This window comes from Thamnophis elegans, chromosome 13 (assembly GCF_009769535.1).
Source record: "Thamnophis elegans isolate rThaEle1 chromosome 13, rThaEle1.pri, whole genome shotgun sequence".
Taxonomy (NCBI): domain Eukaryota; kingdom Metazoa; phylum Chordata; class Lepidosauria; order Squamata; family Colubridae; genus Thamnophis; species Thamnophis elegans.
Window position 1 is genome coordinate 29,725,244 of NC_045553.1, and position 24,074 is coordinate 29,749,317.

Consider the following 24,074-nt stretch of genomic DNA (forward strand, 5'->3'; position numbering starts at 1 on the left):
CAGCGCTGTCCGAAGACGTCTCCGTGGTCATGTGGCCGGCGTGACTAAATGCCGAAGGCACACAGAACGCTGTTACCTTCCCACCAAAGGTGGTTCCTATTTTTCTACTTGCATTTTACATGCTTTCAAACTGCTAGGTTGGTAGAAGCTGGAACAAGAAACCGGAGCTCACTCTGTTACATGATGCTAGGGATTTGAACCACCGAACTGCTGACCTTTCCAATTGACAAGATCAGTGACTTAGCCACTGAGCCACCATGTGCCTTTAAAAAATAGGGCTTCACAAATCATTACACTGATATTTCACTTGGATGACAGTTGGGTTCTCCTTGGCCATAAAAACCCCTTTCAACTTGTAGTGTTGGAAGAGTATTTGTGTGTTTATCTGTGTTTGTGTGCAAGTGAAGCACTTCCTGGTGCTTCACTGAGGTAAGTGTAGCACAACCAACTTATAGAAGCCTAACAGAAATTTTCATATCACTGTCCTATATAAGCATTGCAGATGTCTGTGCAATTTTTGGCATATGTTCCTGGTTTTTAATATTTACTTCCAGTTTCCCACCCACCCCCCCAAAAAAGGCATTGGGCAAACAGACTTGCTTAATAACCACTATGTTCACTTAACAACTGCTGGAAAAAAAGTTGTGGAATTGGGAGCAGTCATATGTTAACATGCTTAACTGCTTAACCTCTTCCACAAGTTATGACTATAATTCGTGGAATGGAACAACTCTTCAGAGCCAACTCATCGTGGGACAACTCACTGTGAGACCGTTTAACAATTCTGTTTCATTATTTAAAATAAATTTTAAAATATTTTAATTTTTGCCATTCACATTTCCTTCTGTCCCTCCTTTTGCATCCTTTTTTCAATGAATTTATTCTGCCATTTCTTTGCTGTTAGTGTAACTCTTGTCCTGTTGCGAATTGTCCTGTGGCGAGTTGGCTGTGGCGACTAGTCCCACATGGGAGTTGGCTGCAACAAGTTGGCCATGGAAAGTTGGCTGTGGAGAATTGTCATAATTCCAAGTTGAATTACAGCCTGTAAATTGGGGAATACCTGCATGAAGCAACAATAACCAGACTCGGCAAAAAGAGTTCAGAGCAGTTTATAGTTAGAAGGGTGGAGGGAATCACTGCAAGAGTCTTGCATTTGTGCCACCAGGCTTAAGCGATTAAGGGGTGTCAAAGAGAGAGAAAAATAAATAAGATTTAGTGCCTACATCCCCTCAACCCTCTTCCCCATCCACCTTTCCTCCCTTCACAGGGTTTGCAACCAGAGCCCTTCACTTCCTCCTGTGTTTTTATTAGCTAGTATTTTCAATTCATCAGCATCAGCTATGATGAAACTAGTGGCAGCTATTCCTCAAAAGCAGCTGGGGCACCCTCCCATGGGCCTACTCGCTTTCACTAGGGAGAGTCCTTAAAGTGACCAGAGCTGAAATAGCTACAGCTGAGAACAAACCTAAAGTGAATGTTGTGGAAGTATACAACTTCTTGGCACATTAAGAAGGATATTTTGAAAAATGTGGAAAGATCTGAGTGAGGTTCCCGTATGCAGACCCTGTTATATGCGGGCTTCTTACTTTGGAGTGTCAAATCAAATACACATCTCCAGTTGGTGGGATGTCTTTTGGGGATTTTCCTCTCCCCCAAAAATGGGAGGAAGCAAGGATTGAACATGATAAACACAGAGAACAAAAACCTTCCACAATCTGATGGGGCTTATCATTTACTGTCATCTTGTTTATTACCTGCAGTGTCAGTGATGAGCAACAGAGAGGGGGAGGAAACAAAAGCAGACAACTTACTTAACAGCCGATTCCCACATCGCTTACCTGGAATCGTCGCATATCTCGGGGGTTTCCGGCGGTCTTCAAACAGTTCTGGTTGCACTTGAGGAAGAATTTTAAGAAGAATCTGCAAGGGGAGAAAAGAGAAGGGGCTTGACATCTTCCGTTTTTTTTAAAGAAATTAAAGTCTGATATCATTTAGTTGCTTTGTGCCAATGCGTTTGTGCCCTGTGGCTGGAACCATCAGGGGGATATCAACCGACTGTCAAAAAGGAAACTGTCAATTAAAACAGATTAAAATGACATTTCTGGCTGCATCCATAAAGCAAGATCTGAAATGATCAGGCACCAGAGATTCTTCCAAGCTTTGTCACCCTGAAGTCATATAAGGAAAGAGAGAAGGAACGAAAGGAGAATGAATTTATAGATGCAAATACGCAGTCAGATGCTCAGCAGATGTCTCATTCCCTTTTTCCCCGAGTGTAAAGGACATTCAGACATTACTTTGTAGCAAAACTGACTTTCCCAGTGAAGGTGTCAAGGTTCCAAGTAACACCCCCAAACCAAAGAAGACTCCAAGGCTTGAGTTCGCTCAAGGTTCAATTTTATTAGCGATGTCATATTGGCACATCTGGGAAAACCCAAATCTGAAAACTTCCAGGTTTTCCCCACCCAAAAGAAAGATCAAGTCCCTGCCCAGCACCCATATGTACGTCACATAGCCCAATCATACACCATCCAAAACTGGAGTTGCTTCTCAGTCACACCATCATAGCTGCAGAGCAAGGTGTCCTTGACTCTCTGAGAAAAGAATGTTATTTTGACTATATATCACCCATACTCCATATAATCCCCCCTCCCATTTTCCCACAGTAGAAAATGTGGCAGGCCTGAAAGCCTAATGTCAAAGATGGCTTCCAGGTCTGACAGAACGTCCACACCAAAGCTAGATCTCCATCAGGCTCCTTTAACATGTTTATCTTAACGATAGAGACGTTTTCAAGGGGGCAGCTGAGTTGTAGAGTTCTTTGTGGGTTGAGAAGAATGTGAAAAATCTATTTACAAAGTTTAGTTCCCTCAAGTTAAGATCTGGAACTGGCCATAGAATTGAATTTGGTTCTGTTCACTTTCATGTTTTGTTCAAAACAATTATTTCCATTCTGTAAGGTTTTCACATCTGTGCATATATTTCTCAAAGTCCAAACAAAAACTGCCCGTATTTTTGACACCGTTTCTCCAAATGTACACTTTTCCTCTTTGCTTCTTTTGTTTTTTCAAATATAACAACCCAACATTGTGTAGAACAGGTTCTTATTTCCTTTCTCTCCTTCTTGTGTATCCTCATTTTTATACTTTCCCTAATGTTCAAAAATGCTCGACAACATTTTCTCCTAATTTGTACACATTCCCCACACCTTCTCTTACTTCCAGCCCATGCACATTCTGGAAAATATGCTTTTCTTTCTTTGGTGAGCTTCATAAAATTTAGCAAAGAAGCATGTATAATGTGAAGGAAAGATAAAATGAAGAAAAAGCAATGACATCCAAAGCTACTATGGATGGGATGTTGCGTGTCCCTGTGAGGGACAAAGGGTTAAACTTCTTCCGAGCATATTGTGTTCATTACGTAGCCTTGGGCAAATATCTGCATTTCACTTTAAGCCATTTTACAAGACTTCTGGGAATTTAAATGATAGAAATTCATACATCAGTTGCTCACAGAGCCTTTCGCCCACATATATTCTAGAGGGTTGTCTTATTTTGTGCTGTAAGGCAACATTTATAATACTCCCCTTCTAATTTTATCTTCTTGGTTCTACAATTGTTGGAAATTGGTACCTGGTTTTCTCAAGCCCAGCCCTAAATGTCTATGGAGAGTGTCAATCATCCAGGTTATGATTGTTCCAAAGATGCTTTTTCAAGAGGCAACTGGACTTTCTTGATTTTCTTTCAAGACGTTTCACTTCTCATCCAAGAAGCTTCTTCAGCTCTGACTGGATGGTGAGGAATGGAAGGATTTATATTCCTTGCAAACAGCTGGTCATTTGCATTCTTTTAGAGGGTCATTGAGGCCACTTGGAGGTTTATCTCTGTCCTCAAGGTCAGCTGATGAGTGCAATTGGGTGTGAATCCTTCTTGAAACTGCTAGAAAGTATAAGATGAAAGTCCAGTTGCTTCTTGAAAAAGCACCTTTGGGACAACCATGGGACCTGGATGACTGAGAATCTCCATAGATTTTTCTGAAACAACTTTTTCATTTCCCAACAAGCATTGCTTGAAATTTCTCCACCTGTACATGCTCCCTTTGAAGACACAATTAAGAGTGCAAGGGGCATCAGCATGCTTCATACAATGCATCTGGTAATAGCAACCTAGTTTCTGATTTCAAGAGGCAACTGAAGAAGCTTCTTGGATGAGAAAAAAACACAAGAAAGTCCAGTTGCCTTTTGGAAAAGCACCTTTGGGTCAAGTCCAGGTCTTCAAATACCACAATACTCTCTGTATGCATGCAACTTTATTGTGTTGGTTAAATATTCATGCATGGGGAATGCAAATTTGTGATGTGGGAATTAGGTGTGGTTCTGCTTAAGAGATAATTTGAATTGTTTAATATGTTGGATTAAGATAGATGAATCCTAGATTAGAATTCCCATCAGGAAAGTGATAAGCTTCTATTAGGTCAGGTATTATTTTTTGGCCTAATAAGTGGAATTGTGGTAAGATAAATATGAGTGGAAACAGTCTCAAGAGATGGTGGCACCTGGCCAAATTTGTCTAGGCTAAAAAAAAACCTGATGGTTTAGACTTGGTTAGTTCTTGGATAAGAAATCTCCAAGAAATGCAGAAGGAGGAAGAAGGGGGGAGGAGGGAGGAGGGGGAAGGAGGAGGGGAGGAAAAGAAGGAGAAGGAATAGTAGTAGTAATAGTAGTATATAGTAGTAGTAGTAGTAGTAGTAGTAGTAGTAGTAGTAGTAGTAGTAGTAGTGGATACATTATTGGAGTCACTGAAGCTTAAGGTTTAAATTGAAGAATAAAATAAAAATATACTACTAAATATGAAGAGGAATGTGGTCATACAATATATTTCTTTTCATCATATAAAGCATCAAACCTTTGGCAGTTAGCTGAAGGTCTTTTTCACATGCCCAAGCTAATCAGTCTTAAAATCTTTTATGACTTCTTTAGTTCTTACACAACTATTATTGCAACTGCCTCCACCCCCCCTATATTTTTAACCTTTGGTTCTAGTCCGTTTATTTGAACTTAATTTAAATTTTATTATAGGTGTTTTACTTTTTCTCATGGTACTTATATTTTATGGCCAATTGCCTAGAGAATATTTGTTCTGAGTAGCAAGAAGGTACTGTAAATCAAGGTTAGGTGAGTTAGCTGAGGCCCTCGGCCAATTTAGTTCTTGAACAAATTCCAAGCTTTTTGGTAAGAGTTTGAGAGCTCTGGTAAGAGTTCTCTGTCTATTGCTTGAAAAAGAAGGTAGCGAGAGCAGAAAAGAAGGAAAAATGGGAAAGTTAGAAATAGACATCTCTGCCTCTCTTCCTCTGTTTTACAGTCCCACAGAAAACAACATTGTCCACTGTTGCTATAAATAAAAGACATATAAAATAAACATATTAGTTCTATGTATTTTCATTTACTCGTGCTTTACAAGAGAAAAGCTCACTTTATTACTCTGGAATCAGTAGTAAATATTCTTTTAAAAAAAAACAGATGAAGACAAGTCCTTGAGACTTGTGCTTTCAAAAGGCCAGATGCAGAACTACTTACTGAGTCCTTTAAACACAGAGCAAAATAACTCTAGCGATATGAAAATGGACAATACTGGAAGACTTCCTATCAACAGAACAGACAGCTACTTCCCAATAACTCACTATATTATTGTCAGCATTCCAAATACCATCCAAAAGACCCAAAAGAAAAGATGGGGGCAGGTCTGACAATTATATTTTGACGGCATTCAACATCACTGCAAATAAAGTTTTCAGGAAAGATTCCATTATCAGTCAGAGCGCAGTTAAGTTATTAGTATATATGTATTTCCTCTTTCAATTTTCCTCTTTTTGTACAGAATGGATACATGGAGTTATCCTGTCACTGGTATTTTATTTTCCCAGGAGTCTCCAGATCTGTGGTGGGCTTCAAATCCCCTTCCAACCGGTACGGTTGGAACAGGGCCAGCGGTGTCCTCATGGCCGCATGCAGCGTGTGCACACAAGCTTGTAGTGTGTGCATGCATCTTAGCACCTCTGCGATACTCCAGCTTCTCTGCAGAGCGTCGCACATTCACATAATTGTTATTCTTCTTTACATTTGTCATTCTTATAAATTTGCTATTCCATTTAATAGGTTATAATATACAATTTGGATTGCTTTATTTACCATCCCTTCCACCTGTTGTAACACTACCTAATTTTCCCTTTCTTTTCTCCCTCCCTCCCTTCTCTACTTTCTTCCTTCCTCCTCTCCTTCCCCTTCCTTCTTCCATTACTCCCCCCTACTCCTACTCTTCTTCTTCCCCTTCCTACCCTCTCTTTCTCTTTCTCTCCCATCCTCCTTTTCGTACTACTTTCTTCTTTCCCTCCTCTTCTTCTCATTCTCTCCCTTTCTTTTTCTGTTGTTATAGGTGTCTCTTTCAAATCTCAGTTTATGGTTTGTTGGGGTGATATTTCACTTTTTTTCATTTTGCTTGTTTATATTTGTAATTTTTGTTTGATGAATAAACATTAAACAAACAAATATGAAATAAATATGTTGGACATGACTGATTGTAATTTTGTTCTGTAAGCCGTTCTATTAAAAAATTAAAGGAAAACAAAGCAAGAGCTAGCTTAAATATGTAGCTACATTTAGCTAAATTTGGTTATTCCCCTAGAACTTAAAAAAGAGAAACTTGTTAATTCCAAGGACGCTAGATTGGGAAATAAAAATAAACATTGAAGATAATGGCAAACTATTTTCCTATTGCTGCCATGGACATGGCATGTGGTGATCAAGACTCAAATCACCTTGAAGGAAACCTTTAGATGTTAAACAAAAGCCAAGGAGATGCTTTGTTCTGTATTCTGGAACATCATTTTTGTATTAAATATAACTACGATCCAAAAGTTGAAGGTTAGTATGGATTGGTGGGGCAGACAAGAGAATTTTTTTTAGGATTTGACTGTTAATTTTTCAACTGGTATCTGCACAACTATATCCACAGTAAAAATATGTTTCAAGAAAAATGGATATTTTTCCAGTCATTATAAACTGTGAACGTTATTCCCTAATTTGGGGGTGTGGGTCTATAATATCTCCAACTGAAACAGCAGAAAACTATTCACATAATAAGAGGAGCAGGGAGGTTAAAGTGTGAATAGCATTTTGTTTTGTAACCTACAATCCTGCACTGTATTAGCTATGCATGGGGAAACTGTGAAGCTGAACATGGCCTCAGGGGGTCTGGATGAGGCGCTCTGGGCTCAGGAGCTAAGCAGGGTCAAGCTTAGTAAGTGGTACTAGGAAGAGAATCTATCATGCAACACTAAGGCTTTAGGCTGGGCTGGGATATTTAAGGCTTTAGGCTAGATTAGGAAGGCAAAAAGCATCTTGGAAAAGCACAATGGCAAACCAAATTTGTATTGCCTCCAAGCAAATTACACAGAAAAGGTCTCAAATGAGCATCTCCTTTTTATCTGAACTTTGCCAAAATTAGAACTGCAAAAGCCAATCGAATGGATTCCGTTAATATATATATTCATAATTCGAAATGCTGCAGAGAATAGGTTCTTCTCTCTGTTTGTTTAGGACTGTCTTTCCCCTATTGTACTTGGAGGGGAAAAAAATTTCCGAGAAGGAAGAGGAGGGTGGTGAGAGGGAAGAGGGGGGAGAGAAAGGGAAGGGAGGAGGGGAAAGAATGTGAGAAGAAGAGTTTATTCCGGCATTTTAGTGGTGCATTTAAATTGCAAGGAGGTGGGGGGAGGGGAAAGCCCACAGATTTAACTGGGACACAGAAAATTTATGAAGGCTGCAGGACAAAATAAAATGCATTTATAGAAGAGGGGAATAGTTGGAAGGAGGGGTGGGTATTGAAAGTCAACTGGGAACTCAATGAACAATTTATTTATTTATTTCCCTTGCTGAGTGCTTGTCTAAAAAAAAAAAAGCTTTTGCAGTAAGTTAAAGTCCCAGGTGAACTAGGCCTAGTTCCCTTTCTGTTACTATGACAACGAATTTTTACCGCAGTCCCAAAGTCCCTCTAGAACTCACACATTCATGCTTTGAATTAGAACTTTAAAGGAGAAAGATATATATTTTTCCCAAGGTTTACCAACAAGAAAATGAAACATATATGCCCATACACACAAACACAAAATAAATATAAAAAAACAAGGGGGGGAAATGTGTCCCTGCACATATTAAAGTGTTATATCTTCAATAAAATTCTAGTTCGTCAACTTCCCAAACTAAAAATTAAAAAAAAAAAACACAACCCAGACACAAAGGAAATACAACGTATCTGATTCATTTGCAATTATTCTTAAATAAACAGCAAATGTTATTAGGAGGAAAACAAAAAAATCTTTAAAATGATACAATATATTATATACATAATTCTTGAAAACATAGACACTTTTTTTTCACTACATAAATGAATTTTGATTTTTTTTAAAAAACAAGAAATAAAAAGAAACTAAATTCTGCAAATGATTCAGAAGCAATGGGCAACAAATATAATTGTGTGACAGTGATTGAAATATTTACTTAGTATTCTGGAGTTTCATTCTTAAATTGATGTTGGAAAAGACTGAGCAAGCAAAACCAGGCAATCTTAGAGAATGGAGAGGTTGCATTTTTCTGATCTACAGTCTATTTTGATGTCATTGTTGAGCATAGTTAGATGAAAGGACAGGTAACAGTGGTGGAGCTGTTAAAATGGACTCGTCAACAAGAAGCTTAGCAGTTCGAGACCAAACATCCCGTGATGGGTGAGCTCCTGTTCTTGCTTCAGCTCCTGACAACCCAACAATTCAAAACCATGTAAACCAGAGGTGGTATTCAGCAGGTTCTTATCAGTTCTGGAGAACCGGTAGCAGAAATTTTGAGTAGTTTGGGGAACCACTGACTGGCCCCGCCCCCATCTATTCTCTGCCTACTGAATCCCAGCTGATCAGGAGGAAATGGGGATTTTGCAGTATCCTTCCCCTGGAGTGGGGAGGGAATGGAGATTTTACAGTATCCTTCCCCTGCCACGCCCACCAGGCCACATCCACCAAGCCATGCCTACAGAACCTGTAGTAAAAAAATTTGAATCCCACCACTGATGCAAATATAAGTAGATAAATAGATACCACTTCGGTGGGAAGGTAACAGCATTCTGTGCACCTATGGCATAATGTGATACTGGCCACATGGAAGCATGTTCAGACAATGCTGGCTTGCTCAGCTAGGAAATGGAAATCTATACATTTATATGCTTAAATCACACACTCTTATTAGTCAGATCACCAGGTTGTAGCCAAACTGTAATTTCCTTCTATAATTATTCAAGAGAAAGTGAAACCTGGCTGTTGGAACCAGAGTTATGCTAATGTCCTTCTCCAAAATGGTCTGGAGATCACCCTTCATTGCCTTTGGAGGAAGTAGCACTATTCTCAAAGTCAATGGACCACCTCCACAAAAGGGTGTCTCCACCGGGATTAAGTTGACACCTGACCTCCACAAAGGAATTATGGTCTTGATGGATCACCCAAGATCTCAAAAAAGAGAGTTAACAGGCACAGAAGACAAGAAAATAGAGCAGGTAGCTTTGTTTGGCCGATTCGTTTCTCATAGCTCGAGCTTGGCTCCATGTTAAGTTAAAGTTGGTTGTAACTTAATACCAAACTAGGTACGGTATTTTATTAAAGGGATTATCGTTTTAAACCTCTGAGATGTTAGGAAGCATATTGCTAATTTGAATCCCTCATTTTTATCTTATCACATCCTAAGTCAATATAAGGCTTTTTTTTCCCCTTAAAAAAAGCCAATGGCTTAGCAAGCAGGAGCATCTGGGAAAATCCCAACTACTGGAGTAAATCTTGGGATTAGATTTTTAATTTACTAGGCTGATTGCCTTGAATGAAAAAATATCAATCCAGCTGATCCTTTCATATGCTGAACCATATTTGTATGAAGTCTGGGGAAATAAACCACATTGTTCTGTCCCTTTAAAAGTGCATACACTTAATATCTCCTTACCGGGATTATTCCAATGTATTACATACGACACTACAGTATACTGAAGATCACTCACAAACTTCAAATAATACAGAATGCAATCAGATTCTAACTTTTATACCTGGCTTCCGGATTTAACCCTGAAAGCTCCAGGGACAAGTCATTTGGGGGTACAATTATCACCTTCTATTAAGCAAAGAACTAACTAGTCAAAATTCCTTTGATCCTCCCATGGAACTCACTACAACAAGATGTAATGATGCCCATCAACATGGAAACTCCCTCCCTCCCTCCCTCCCTCCCTCCCTTCCTTCCTTCCTTCCTTCCCTGAAAGTCAACTTTGGAATCCCAAAGGTGCTTTTTCAAAGGGTAACTGGACTTTCTGGTTTTTCTTTGAAGACATTTTGCTTCTCATTCTCATTGGGTTTTTAAAAAAAAAACAACTTAGAAAGTCTAATTTCCTCTTTAAAAGCATCTTTGGGACAACCATGACCTGGATGGCTGAGAATCTCCATAGACAGTCAACTTTGGGACTTGATCCATCAACTTCCTCAAATGCCATTCTAAAGAACAGAGAAATCCTTATACACACCCAATTGTTTGGTGTGATCTTTTTTTTCTTTTACAATTTTCTTCCATTCCTTCTTTTGTTTTTGTTGTTATTCTATTTAATGGAATAAACCAGTCCCTCCAAAATAAGAGATACATTTGAACATGTTATGAGTTTCTAACCAAGTTTATTAAGATGGAGAATTGAGATGGGACTGAGCTGAGGGCACTGAGTATATACAGGCATGAAAAGGAAAGTGAAATAAAAATTATACCTTCTCCATAATAGTTCAGTTTTCTATATGCAGGGGAACATTTAGTATAAACCTCCAGCTTCCAGCATAGGAGAACCACATAGAACCACAGATCTTGTTGGCTTTGTTCAGAAGTTACAAAACAATGTAATTTCCTACTATGCAAATAAGTATGGCCCTGCACCATTTTCTATCTGATGTTTTGCTGGTTTCTCTTAGTAATTTCCCAAAAGTTTTCTTCCCCTGTGAAACTGGTTTTTGTTTTAATCTCTTTTCTTCTCTGGATACCCTATAATTTCTTTCAAAATTCTCTAGCTGGTATTTTTGAGCTGATTTTTATCATTGGAGATGCGCAAGGGTGCTCATTTCGATAATGATATTACTCATAATTCCCAACTGAAAAACTAAAAAAAAAAATAAGCTTTTTCATATGAAATTTGATAGACAAGTCAAAATACAATACAATAAAAGGCAGGACATTCCCAAATACCTCTTGGCCATTTTGTCACTTGATGGTTATAAAACTGCTACTTTCCCCTCCTGAGAATGTTATCAACATTCTCTTCTCCTTTGAAAGGAATTTCAAAAGCTAATTCTCTCTCAGCAAACTGAATGAGAACAGGTAGGGGGGCAAAAGAGAATTGTTTTGCATAATATTATTTTCACTCTTCTTTCCTTTTCTTTTGTATGCTAGAAGCTTAGAAGCCTGAGGTTCTGATTTTTAATTGACAATATTCCCCATGATATCCAAGCTATGATTTGCTTAAACCAGAGTTTGACATGTTTTTAATGTTTTTTAAAAGTTTTTTAAGCTGTCTATCTTTTCATCTTCTGGGTGAAAAACTGTATATATGTAAAATAAATACTAAAGCAAAGCAAGGTTTGAAGGTGTGAATTGATCCTCATTTGTTATTGGCATTACAAAAGACTAATTATGTAATACTTTGACTTTGAAATATTTATTACAAAAACATGGGGAATATGAAAGATTGAGCATTAAAAATTCTACCATTTTCTTATAGGCTTATTAATTACCCTAGAAGCAATATAAAAGAAAACGTAATGCTGACCCTTAAGGAGAATATAAAGAAAAACTAATTTATTTACCTTTACAAACTGTCAAATCTACAAAATTTATGGCCTTTCCTAATGCAAAGGAATAAATGGGCATGTTTAAGAATAACTCCTTGCATCACTACATATTCAGAATAAAATTCTTTCTTAAAACTAGATGAATAAATTTTCTCTCTCTCCCAGCACACAATAAATGGAATAGAAATCCCTTCTTTGAACTTACCCTTTCTGTTCTATCAGCTGATACACTGTTATGATGTTATGATCAGGGACCCAGTTTGCAAAGTTACAAGATTTGCCGCAAACTATCTTCTATAGAATTTATAGCAGTTACGTGAACAAGAGGTCCATACAGTTCACTCTGAGAAAGTGTTGCATGGACTTCTTGTTGCTTTCATAGACTTTTAAGGCCATGTAACATCTGGTTTCTGAAGTGTAGCCAGAGCAAACTACAAATATACTGCTTGTCAACCTGAAATAGATAGCAATAGCACTTATATACCGCTTCATAGTGCTTTACAGCCCTTTCTAAGTGGTTTATAGAGTCAGCATATTGCCCATAATAATCTGGATCCTCATTTTACCCACCTCAGAAGGATGGAAGGCTGAATCAATCTTGGTGATAAAAGTACCATATATCGGGCTTAATTTCATTTGCATTTCAAAGTTCTCACCCAATTTTTGGGACTTCCAGTTAAGAAACAGCAAAACAACAAAGTTTTGCTCCATAATCAAGACAGATTTCTAGGAAATTATGAATTAGGTAAAAGTAAAGGTAAAGGAGTCCCTGCAGATTTTGGTTTGCTAGACATTGCCAACTATAGGGGCTGGTGCTCACCTCCATTTTAAGGCTATTGAGCCAGCGCTGTCTGAAGACATTCCTCAGTCATGTAGCCAGAATCACATTACAGAGTGTTGTTATCTTCCCACCAAAGTAGTACCTATTAACCTACTTGCATTTGCATACTTTCAAACTGCTAGGTTTGCAGGTTCTGAGGTGAGGATGGGTGCTCACTCTGTCGTGAGGAGTTTGAGTCTCAAACCTGGACTGCTGGCTTCCCAACCAACAAGCTTAGCATCTTAACCACTGAGCCAAGGATGATAAGGAGACTCCTGTTCAATTCCTCTTTACAAATTGGGATTTCGGGGATGTCAACCTGGGCCAATTTTATTTTCAAATATACAAACAAAAATCGGGACGTGGTCATTATTTTGTTTTTTCCTTCCTCCTTTTTATGGCTGATGTTTACATAATGACTATTGAATTCCTTCTTCAAGGCATTTTTGGTTCTCTTACATACAAGTTTGGATTTTTGGACTTTCTTGTGAAGGAGTCCCAAAGATGCTTTTTCAAAAGGCAACTGGTCTTTGTTTTTTCCTTGAAGACGTTTTGGTTCTGAAGAAGCTTTTTGGATGGGAAGTGAAGTGAAGCAACCATGATCTGATTGACCAAGGGAGGTTAATATGAAGTAGAGGCTTAACCCAACTATTTCCCCCAAAACAGTAGTAATTGCCAAACAACCATATCCCAAAAGTGCTTTTTCAAGAGGCAACTGGACTTTCTTGTTTTTCTTTGAAGACGTTTCACTTGTCATCCAAGAAGCTTTTCAGCTCTGACTCAAGAAACTGAAGAATATTCTTGGATGAGAAGCATAATGTCTTCAAGAAAACAAGTCCAGTTGCCTCTTGAAAAAAAACAAAGGGACAACCATGACCTGAATAACTGAGAATCTCCATAGACCAAACATCCATATTTCATTGCATAATATTGGAGGTATTCAAGAAGCCATAGAAGTCAGGTTGGGTTATGACATATGACCTCTGACTATCCATGCCAACATGCACATCTACATACACACTTTTATACTCTGGTTCTCTTCAGGTCATATAAATCTTTTATACACAATTTTATTCATAAAGTATCTCCTAACAAGTTAACAATCCAATCCTCTATAAAATACAATTCTATCATTCTCATTAGCTAACTTGAACAAATGAATGAATAAATAAGTCTATATTTGTGCATGTCTGTGTGTGCACACATCAATTAACCCAATATATTATTTCTAGAATAGTAGTTCATGGTAATCTGTGAACTGAAAACAAAAATGTATTCCACCTTATCTCTCCCTCTCCCTGCATATTTATGTCTATTTGTACAGATTTTATTTTGGGGCCACACTGAAATGTCTCCTTTTCTTTCTTTTTTTCCAAGTAAAAGGAGAACAGAACATCATTCCAAAGAAATATTACAAATTTTGAAAAGGTGCTATTCAGGTAAAGGAATTAATTAGAAGCCCACAGGTCACAGAGTGCACAATATTACTAGAGGTAGTATTCAGCTGGTTCGGACAGGTTCTGGCAAACCGATAGTGGAAATTTTATGTAGTTCGGAAAACCGGCAATTACCACCTTTGGTTGGCCCTGCCCTCTCACTTCCTCTGTTCCCTGTCCTATATTCCCTTGTTTTTTTTTTGTTTAGCTGAGCTGATTTGTGTGGTGGAGTGGATTGCCGCATCTCAGTTGAGCTAAACAACAGCTCAGTTTACCAGCACTGACACTGAGGGCGGTCTTTGAGGGCTGTGTACGCAAAGCATGCTCTCATAGAACCAGTAGGAAAAGATTTGGAATCCCACTGCTGAATATGACCAATATCATATCAGGTTTAGAACAGTGTTTCTCAACCTTGGTGACTTTAGGTCCTGTAGACTTCAACTCCCAGAATCCCCCAGCAGCTGGCTGGGGAATTCTGGGAATTGAAGTCCACAGGACGTCACCAAGGTTGAGAAACACTGAGTTAGAAGCTCAGGAAATAACTAGATTGGAATAATTGCACAATCCTGGACGCTAGGAATTACCCCTTAAATTGCTCTAGATCAGTGGGTCTCAACCTTCCTAATGCCCCGACCCTTTAATACAGTTCCTCATGTTGTGGTGACCCCCAACCATAAATTATTTTATGTTTTCCGTATTTTTCAAAAATATGTGTTTTCCGATGGTCTTAGACGACCCCTGTGAAAGGGTCGTTTTGAACCCCCCCCCCCCCAAGGGTCCCAACCCACAGGTTGAGAACCACTGCCTCTAGATCCTTTGAAGAAACTGGGAATTGGCGTACATTATGGGCCCTCTAACCTAGCCCACTCCAAATCCATGAATGTGGTATTCTCTGAGGTCATCTTCAATTGACTTGGATTCCAGGTTAGGTTTAGAAAGAAATCCGTGGTTTATGACTTGAATAGATCCCCAGCATAATGCCCTTCTATTACTATCAACTGCTGTTTTAAAAAAATACCAATAACTTAATCCTGGAATGTTGATACTATTTCAATTTCATTTTAACACAGAGAGTTATGGATTAGGAGACACAGCATGAGATAGTAGCAGAGCAGATTAGAACTATTACAAAACCAGATATTGGGGAGCAGGGATAACTAACAACGTTAGCTGCCATAAGGCAGCTTTCTAGCTCCCTAATTAACATACTTTAACAACTCTCTTGCCCACAAACCCAAGGTGTTTAATTGGCAGAATGGTGGGGGGGCGTTGCTATTGTATTGACACCTCAGATATAACTGCAGATGTTGGCAAGCAATGTGTCATTCCTATTTAGATACTTTAAGAACCTCAAATAAATAGATCCACAAATATTTCGCCCACAAATCCATTTATTTTCCATATCAGTAAGTCTGGAAAACATGCTCTTATTTCCCTCTATAAACTTAATTGCTATAGGGCAGTGGTGGGATTCAGCCAGTTCGCACCTATTCGGGAGAACCGGTTGGTAACTTTCTAAGCAGTTGGGAGAACTGGTTGTTGGAAGAAATCTCATTTTGTTTTTTTCCACTTTACAGGGCTAATCCTGTAAGGAGGGCAGGAAGGAAACATTCTGGTGTTGTTTCTAGCCTAATCTTTATTGCCTTGCTTACAGAAACTGCTTCTCTGGTTAACCCTTATTACATTGTAACAGCTAAGATGAAGCGCCTATCAACGTGAGTGATGTTGAGTTGGCCATGCCCACCCAGTAACATGACCACCAAGCCCCACCTACCCTGCTGGTCATTAGGGCAGAGGACCGGTTGTTAAATTATTTGAATCCCACCACTGCTATAGGATAACACAGAGAGGGAAATCAAGGGGCCAACAATGCTCCACATTTCAGGACAAGCAGCTCTGGAGAGTTTGTCAAGGTGAGAGCAGCCGCAGGTCATCTCAAGTTACAGAAGTTATTCAGTTATATCCTGGCAGTCAACCCAAGCCATCAAATAGTGCCCTACTCTGTGTATGGCCAGCAAGAGCCTTGAAAACTACAGGTAGTTTCAAGGCTCTCACTGGCCAGACACAGAGTAGAGTGTAGGGTCATCCTCGGCTTACAACGGTTCATTTAGTGACCATTCAAAGTTACAACGGCATTGAAAAAAGTGTCTTCTGACCAATTTTCACACTTACGACCATAGTCACGTGATCAAAATTCAGATGCTTGGCAAGTGACTCATATTTATGACCGCTGTAATGTCCTAGGGTCATGTGACCATCTCAGGTGACCTTCTGACAAGCAAAGTTACTGAGAAAGCCAGATGTGCTTAACAACCATGTTGCTAGCTTAATAACTGCAGTGATTCACTTAACAACGGTGGCAAGGAAGGTCTCAAAATGGGGCAAAATTCAAGACATGTCTCACTTAGCAACATAACATTTGGGCTCAACTGTGGCCATAAGTCAGGTCAATGTGTTCCAGTCTTGCCCGTTGCTGATCAGTGTTCTTGTTAGCTGTCAATGAGAGAGACCAGTTCAGATGGCTGCCACTCAAACCTGGTGGGATTTTTTTAATTAAACAGTGTCAACTTTGAACAGTTAGCCAGCACTACATTTTATGGCCTTCTCTCTCACAAATACACACATATAAACACAACACACACATATAAAAGCAGTTAGCAATGAACAAAGTATCCATCTGAAGGGAAAGGAAGTTTACTAAGCCCAAATACAATATTGTATTCCATCACATTTTCCTTTGGGAAATATGGGGACTGGAGGCTAAAACATATGAGAAATGGTTGCAGGAACTGAGTATGTCTAGTTTTAATGAAAAGGAAGACTAGAGGAGACATGATAGCAGTCTTCCAATATCTTAGGGGGCTGCCACAAAGAAGAGGGAGTCAAGTTATTCTCCAAAGCACCTGAGGGCAGGACAAGAAGCAATGGGTGGAAACTAATCAAGGAGAGAAGCAAGTTAGAACTAAGAAGACATTTGCTGACAGAACAATTAAGCCATGGAACGACTTGCCTCCAGAGGTTGTGAATGCTCCAACACTGAAAGTTTTTTTAAGAAGATATTGGATAACCATTTGTCTGAAGTGGTGTAGGGTTTCCTGCCTAAGCAGGGGTTGGGCTAAAAGACCTCCAATTTCCCTTCCAACTCTGTTATTCTACTTCCCTCTCCCTCTCTCTTTCCCTGCATATTTATGTCTGTCTGTGCAGATACTATTTCAGGAAAGTATTTTAATTGATTAATATCATTAGCTAGATACGTACAACGTGCTACCATAAATCAAAGTTAACAAAAGGGAATTGCATTACTGAAAAGCATTTGCGGTTTTAACCGTGGTCACGGTCAACATGCGAATAGCTTAGTACTTTGTATTATTTTGTACTTAGAAGTACAAAATACTTCTATAACACACAAAACTAGCCAACAAAGAACCTCTCCCCTGGTTTAATATAAAGCAATACACTGTAGGAAAATACAGAACACTGTACTCAAGAAAGTATCTTCAGTAACAAGATAATTGTTTGGAGTTTTACCAACACACACACAACCACACCCCTCCTCTTTCTAGTTTCATTTCTTGTTTTCTAGCAGAGAGATTGCACTAATCATCCCTCATTAGATGCAGGCACTTGTTTGTTGCAAAGATGGTCATTTGCCACTCCAACACTTGCTGGAAGGAAAGGTCTCTCCAAGGAAAACTGCCTTGTTTTTGCACTCCAATGAACATCTGAACCATTAATAAAAATAATAATTGAACTCCATGGCTTGCCTTGAAATGAAACACTAGTCTAACAGCATGCTTATATTGCAAATGTTCTTGCAAAAAGCTTTGGAGAGCGCTTTGCAATATGAGCGTTTGCATTTCACTTCTTTCTTTTTCTCTCCCTGGACATCCTCGGTTATAAACATGTACACATACACAGAAAACTTTTTACCACTTGCAAACAAATAGATTGGAATATGCACACATGAGAGGTTTGGGTGGAGGATAATATTCATTCCAGATTCAAGGCCCCGCTCGGTTCACATATCATGCTACATTCAGTTTCTTTATCATGCTAGCTGATAACCAGCGTTGTCCAGGTATGTATTGATCCCAGTCCTGAATAGAGGGAGCCCCCTTGTGGAGCACTGTGAAGCCATTACCATGGCAACTCCAACTGTGCTGTACAGTAGAAGCCATTTTAAGGCACAACAGGCTGTATCTTAACAGAATTTGAATCCAAAATGCACACTATCACTGTCTAAGGTACTGTGACTTGACCACTATACATATAATTCAGTCCTTTTCATTTCAGCATCCCAGGTATTCTGGAGTTATGCTGTAATACACACACACACACCCAAAGGGTGTTAGGTGTATTACCCCACAATATTTGTTTCCAGAGAGTAATCATATGTGTACCAAGTTTGGTTGAAATGTTCAAAGTGTTCCAGAGTTATGCTGGATCATACCACACAGAGAGACAGACAGACAGACAGACAGACAGACACACACCACACACACACCTAGCACCATAAATTGGCTGACCACAACTCATCCTGAGCCATTATTTGCTAACCACAGTGGCTGCATTCACATAACATGAAACCCAAACAAACTCTATTATAGCTTAGCTCAGAGTAAGAGCACAGCATATTTTATAATTAAAGTAGGAGTGAAACAACAGAGCTTTGCACATGGAAGGACAAGGTAAGCCATTAACTCCATCGAGCTCCCATGTGGAGCTCTCTAGTAAGTTCTGTCTTCATAACAATAGCTTTTTTGGGAGGTTAATTATTAGAATTATTCAGGTTCAATCTCCAAAAGATGTTACATAATGCAAAGGAGTTTGAAAATAGTGCCTATTTGCAACCTCTTAAAGCAGCCACATCTTTTCCAGGAATGATACAACTCTTGAAGATATAGCTTCATTAAAAGGTTGCAAAATGTTGCACATATCCACATCCCTCCAAGGATTTTTGAAGAGGCAACCCAAAGCATTGCAAAGTCCAGGTCAAAATCTTAGTTACTTAGAAACTAAGAAAGAAGACATATCCCTCGGTTACAGAGGACCACACTAGTTCTTAGAAGATCTTGAGATGTTCACCAAGATACATGAATTGTAGGAGAAAGAGGCACTAAAGGAAAAATTTTCAGAGTTTCTGACATTAAATTTGACCGGTTCATATTCCCCTATTGTTACAGATGTTCATTTGTTCTGCTACTCCTCCAAAAGGTCAGGGTAATTAAATGAGCATTCTCCCCACCCCCTTTTAACCCCATAATAACATCCCTATGAAATAGATTTGGACTGAAATAAAGTGATAGTGTTGAAGTAGACTGAACACTGGATCTCTCTGGTTCCAATCTTTGAATGGGACAGCCCCCAACCTTTTGGGCACCAGGGTCCGGTTCCATGGAGAAAAGGTTTTCCATGGACCAGAGGGGCTATGGTTTGCATGCTGCCTGCATCCAATCGATGGGGGCTTTTACTTGTTTGTGTGGCCCAGTTTTTGGCATGCCACAGCCCAAGGCATCCACGGACCGGATGGCTGGGGAATCCTGGTGTAAATGAGCACCCAGAGGAACAAATCCTGCCTAAGAAGCAATCACAGAAAAGAGGCAGAAGACTCCAGTGGCTAACATCAGAGAAAGAAACCTAGGAAGGACCTGCTCTAATGGATCAAGCAGTTAGAGTGGCTACAATAGGTTTGTACTTTCAGATTGCAAAATTATCTTAATGTAGCCTTACAGTAAAGTAGAATTCATGCCTCCTGTCTGGCTAACCTGGGGGACCTGACACATCTCAGCCTCCATGAATCTTCAGTTTTCAGAGCCTCTCTCAAAAGGGGCATCTTGTTGGGTAAAATCACATTGCTTTATAAGCAAGTTCAACATTGTTAGATGCATGATACCTAAATCCTAGCACTGCTTGGTATTTGTTATGCTGGTACGTGACTTATGTTCATTTTTCATGACTGTTGCAGCATGATAAAATTCAGATACTTGGCAACATGACTCATATTTATGACAATTGCGGTGTCACCAGGGTCATGTGATCACCTTTTGCAACCTTCTGACAAGCACAGTCAATGGGGAAGCCAGATTCACTTAACAGCCATGTTACTAACTTAACAACTGCGTAATTCACTTAACAACTGTGACAAGAACATATCATACAATGGGGCAAAATTCACTTAACCAATGTTTTGCTTTGTTTTGGGCTCAGTTATGATCACAATAGTGGACGTGATGGCTCAGAGGCTAAGACGCTGAGCTTGTCGATCAGAAAGGTCGGCAGTTTGGCGGTTCAATCCCTAGCACTGCATAATGGAGTGAGCTCCCGTTACTTGTCCCAGCTTCTGCCGACTTAGCAGTTCGAAAGAACATAAAAATGCAAGTAGAAAAATAGGAACACCTTTGGTGGGAAGGTAACAGCATTCCGTGCACCTTTGGCATTTAGTCATGCCGGCCACATGACCATAGAGGTCTTTGGACAGCGCTGGCTCTTTGGCTTTGAAACGGAGATGAGCACCACCCCCTAGAGTCGGGAACAACTTAGCACCTATGTGCGATGGGAACCTTACCTTTACCTATGATCACAAGTCAAGGACTACCTGCAGTTAAAAATGTCAGGCCATTGCTGCAGAAATCATTAGCCCCTTTTTGCAAATTTCACTCCCTCCTACCATGTTGATTGTGTCCATCCACCATGGAATCCAACCTTTTCAAGGGAATATCTTTCAAGGGAATCCCCTTTCTTCCCCAAATCTCTCTGGAAGATTGAGCACTGATTACTAATTGCACTCTGCCCCCACCACAACTTCACACACAGACCCACTGACTGGTCCAATGGTTTACTGTTGTGGCCAGAATGGTGAGGCCAACCTATTTAGTGTGCTCAAAGTTGGTAATAACTTCCTGTAACTCCAAGAGAGAGGGGGGGGGGATGAGGGAGCTGTGGCATGAACATTCCAAAGACAGAATCAAGGTTAGCAACCTATTTTACACCTGCCAGAGCATATAACACTCAGATAAAAGCTTTTGCTTCAACACAAGCCAGGCGTTGTTCTAGTCCCTAAACTGCCATCATACTGAAAGAAATATGCATAAATTTGCTAAGGGAGTCAACCTATAATCAAGATTCTTTGGTCCACCTACATTTTCCCCTCATCTCCAAAAGAGTTGTTGAGTTAGTGTTTTATACCTACTTTGACACCATATTGACCTTGAGTTTGAACATTGATGTAACATTAGACTCTGAGGACAGATTTATAAAATAGCCAAGATGGGTGCCTTCTCATTCCTGAAGACAGGACAGCGTCCAATGTTTGTTAGCATCGTTAAACTAAAACTGACTTTTCACCTGCTCCCATACCATATGCAGCTGCAAATTTTTAAATTAAAACTATGAAGCCATGCATAAATTTACATATATTACAGACTAGCCTCTCCATTTAACATGCAAATGTACTCCAATGTTTCAGAACACCTTCTGTCGCTAATTAATTTGCTGAATTATAATTAGACTAATCCTGCATAATTAATAAGCACAGATTTTTTTTAATTTGTAAGAATCTTGATGAGATCATTCACTTTTTCCCCATAAACTGCTAAGTAAGTGTTACCCAAAAATAATTTTAAAAATCCATATATGAAAAGGTTTTGCTTGTTGCTGCATACAAATTCAAACACTGTGAGGAGAAAATTGAGGTAAGTCGAGATCAATGTAGAGATAATGCAGTTTAGGTCACTGAGGTAAATTATTTTCAGGAGCAGAGATAAAAACATCTTCAGTTGCCAACAAGTTCCTTCTGACAATATTCAATTCATTGGATTTCACTTAGCCACTTAGCAACTCAAATTTGGGTTGGAAATGATCACAAAGCCATGGTGTTAAGAAATTATGTAATATTAACACACCTTTGCATATTATCAGGCATTTGTCCTGGACGCGCTACATTTCTGCAAGTTCTTTTGATGGCATTTGAATGTTTTCATTCTGGCTGCCAAAAATAACAGACAGTGTTCTAGTGGAACAATTAAGCGTCATTAGTATTGGATGTATTCAGTAATAATTAGAATGAAGGGGATCACTTTAATGCTTGAAGAGCTTAAGCTCGAAGAAACATGTGGCCGATGAATTCACTTTTTAAAAAGTGCAACAGAAAAAATAAGTCCCAGCCCATTGCAGTTTTTGACGCTGACTAAAAAGGAGACATTTACAGCAAACAGTTGTGGATCCAGTGATCTTTGGAGTGTCTTTAAAATGCAACATAGATATGCCTTCCCAAAAATCTGATAACCAGTACATATTTTAATTATTGAAATTGGGGAATTGTTTACACATATACCCTGGACATGCCCCACCAAAAAAAATGTATAAATCATGGTTTAAGAGCAACTGTTTTGAACATTAAAAAAAAATCACAACCTTCTAAATTGGAAAGGATACATGGCAATTATTTTTTCTTTGCTTTCTAATTTTCCATTTTCTGTTTCATCCTTCTGAAGATCTTATTTTTCCAAGTCAGTACTGAAAATGTGTGTGCATTTATTATGTATATTTTGCCTGGTGTTTTAAAAATATGTTTTTAATATACTTTATGAATACACACATTTTCAGCACTCTTCTCTGTTTTGTATGCCTTTTTGTTATTCTTCAGAGAATTGCACTGATTTCTGGCTTGCACACTGATTCAGCTAGTGGAATTTAGTCAGTTTTCATTGCAATGTGAGTCACTAGGCAGATCAGGTTCCAGATTATATTTGGCATCAGGGTTTTTTATTAAAAAATCCTCAAATGCTCATTTTTTCTCTGTAAAAGGTATTTGATCCCACTTTAGCCATCCACTTCATCCAGAGAGGGAGGAAGAAGAGAGTGCATAATGGGAGAGAGGGGGGAGGGAGAGGGAGGGAGAGAGGGAGGCATAAATATACCGGTAAATAGATGATAGGTGGGTGGATGGGTGGGTGGGTGGGTGGGTGGGTGGGTGGGTAGGTAGGTAGGTAGGTAGGTAGGTAGGTAGGTAGGTAGGTAGGTAGATAGATAGATAGATAGATAGATAGATAGATAGATAGATAGATAGATAGATAGATAGGATGGATGGATGGATGGATGGATGGATGGATGGATGGATGGATGATAGATAGATAGATGATATAGATAGATATATAGCAGAGAGAGATGATATAGATGAGAGGGAGGAGGGAGAGAGAGAGAGAGAGATAGAGAGAGAGAGATATATTTAGAGACAGACAGATGATAGATAGATCTTTTTATTTTACCCTAAAATATAGAGATGTTCATCTACCAAGTATTTATTTCTCCTCTCTATGTAGTAATGTTAGAAACATAATAATAAGAGAGGAAAAGAGGGGGGGGAACAATCCATTAATTGGTTTAGGAAGTATGAAACACTTTGAGTCACTGAACAATATAGATCAAACACCCTGAAGGATGGTGATTCATTCTCCAGCATTCTCAGCAAGCCTGTGGAGATGCTACCAGTCAGGGTAAACAAAGTAAAGCTAGATGAACTAAAGGGCTGAGCTGGAATAAGGCAGCTTCTTATGCATGAAAATCTCATCAAAGGTTCATCGTCCTGCAGTGTATCTCTGTCAAGAGCAATTGAATCATCCAATTAGATGATATGTTGGACATGCTCGAATATTCCCACCCTTTTGTTCACACATGCCTGATGAAAATGAAGAAAAGCGGTACAGTAAATCACATAGCTATGACAAGAGTCCTCCGTGGGAAATGCTCATTATATAATGCACAGAACTCAGCTGATTCTCACAAGATATTTCATATGTTTCTAAGGATTCTGTTGTTTTGGGGACTCTTCCTTGACATTTTAAGCAGAGGGATGCACAAATCCCTTTAAAAAAACTATGTGTCTGTCAACTTTGTTAAGGATTACAATGCCGCACTGA

The 24,074-nt window shown here is 39.2% G+C and overlaps 1 protein-coding gene across 1 annotated transcript in view; it reads right to left on the bottom strand.

The window, feature by feature from the left end:
* EBF2 (EBF transcription factor 2) overlaps positions 1-24,074 on the bottom strand; it is a 263,628-nt gene that overhangs the window by 70,335 nt on the left and 169,219 nt on the right. Inside the window, exon 7 of the mRNA XM_032228748.1 lies at positions 1,839-1,920. Coding sequence (XP_032084639.1) covers positions 1,839-1,920 — 82 coding nt within the window. The remainder of the gene's footprint in view (positions 1-1,838; positions 1,921-24,074) is intronic.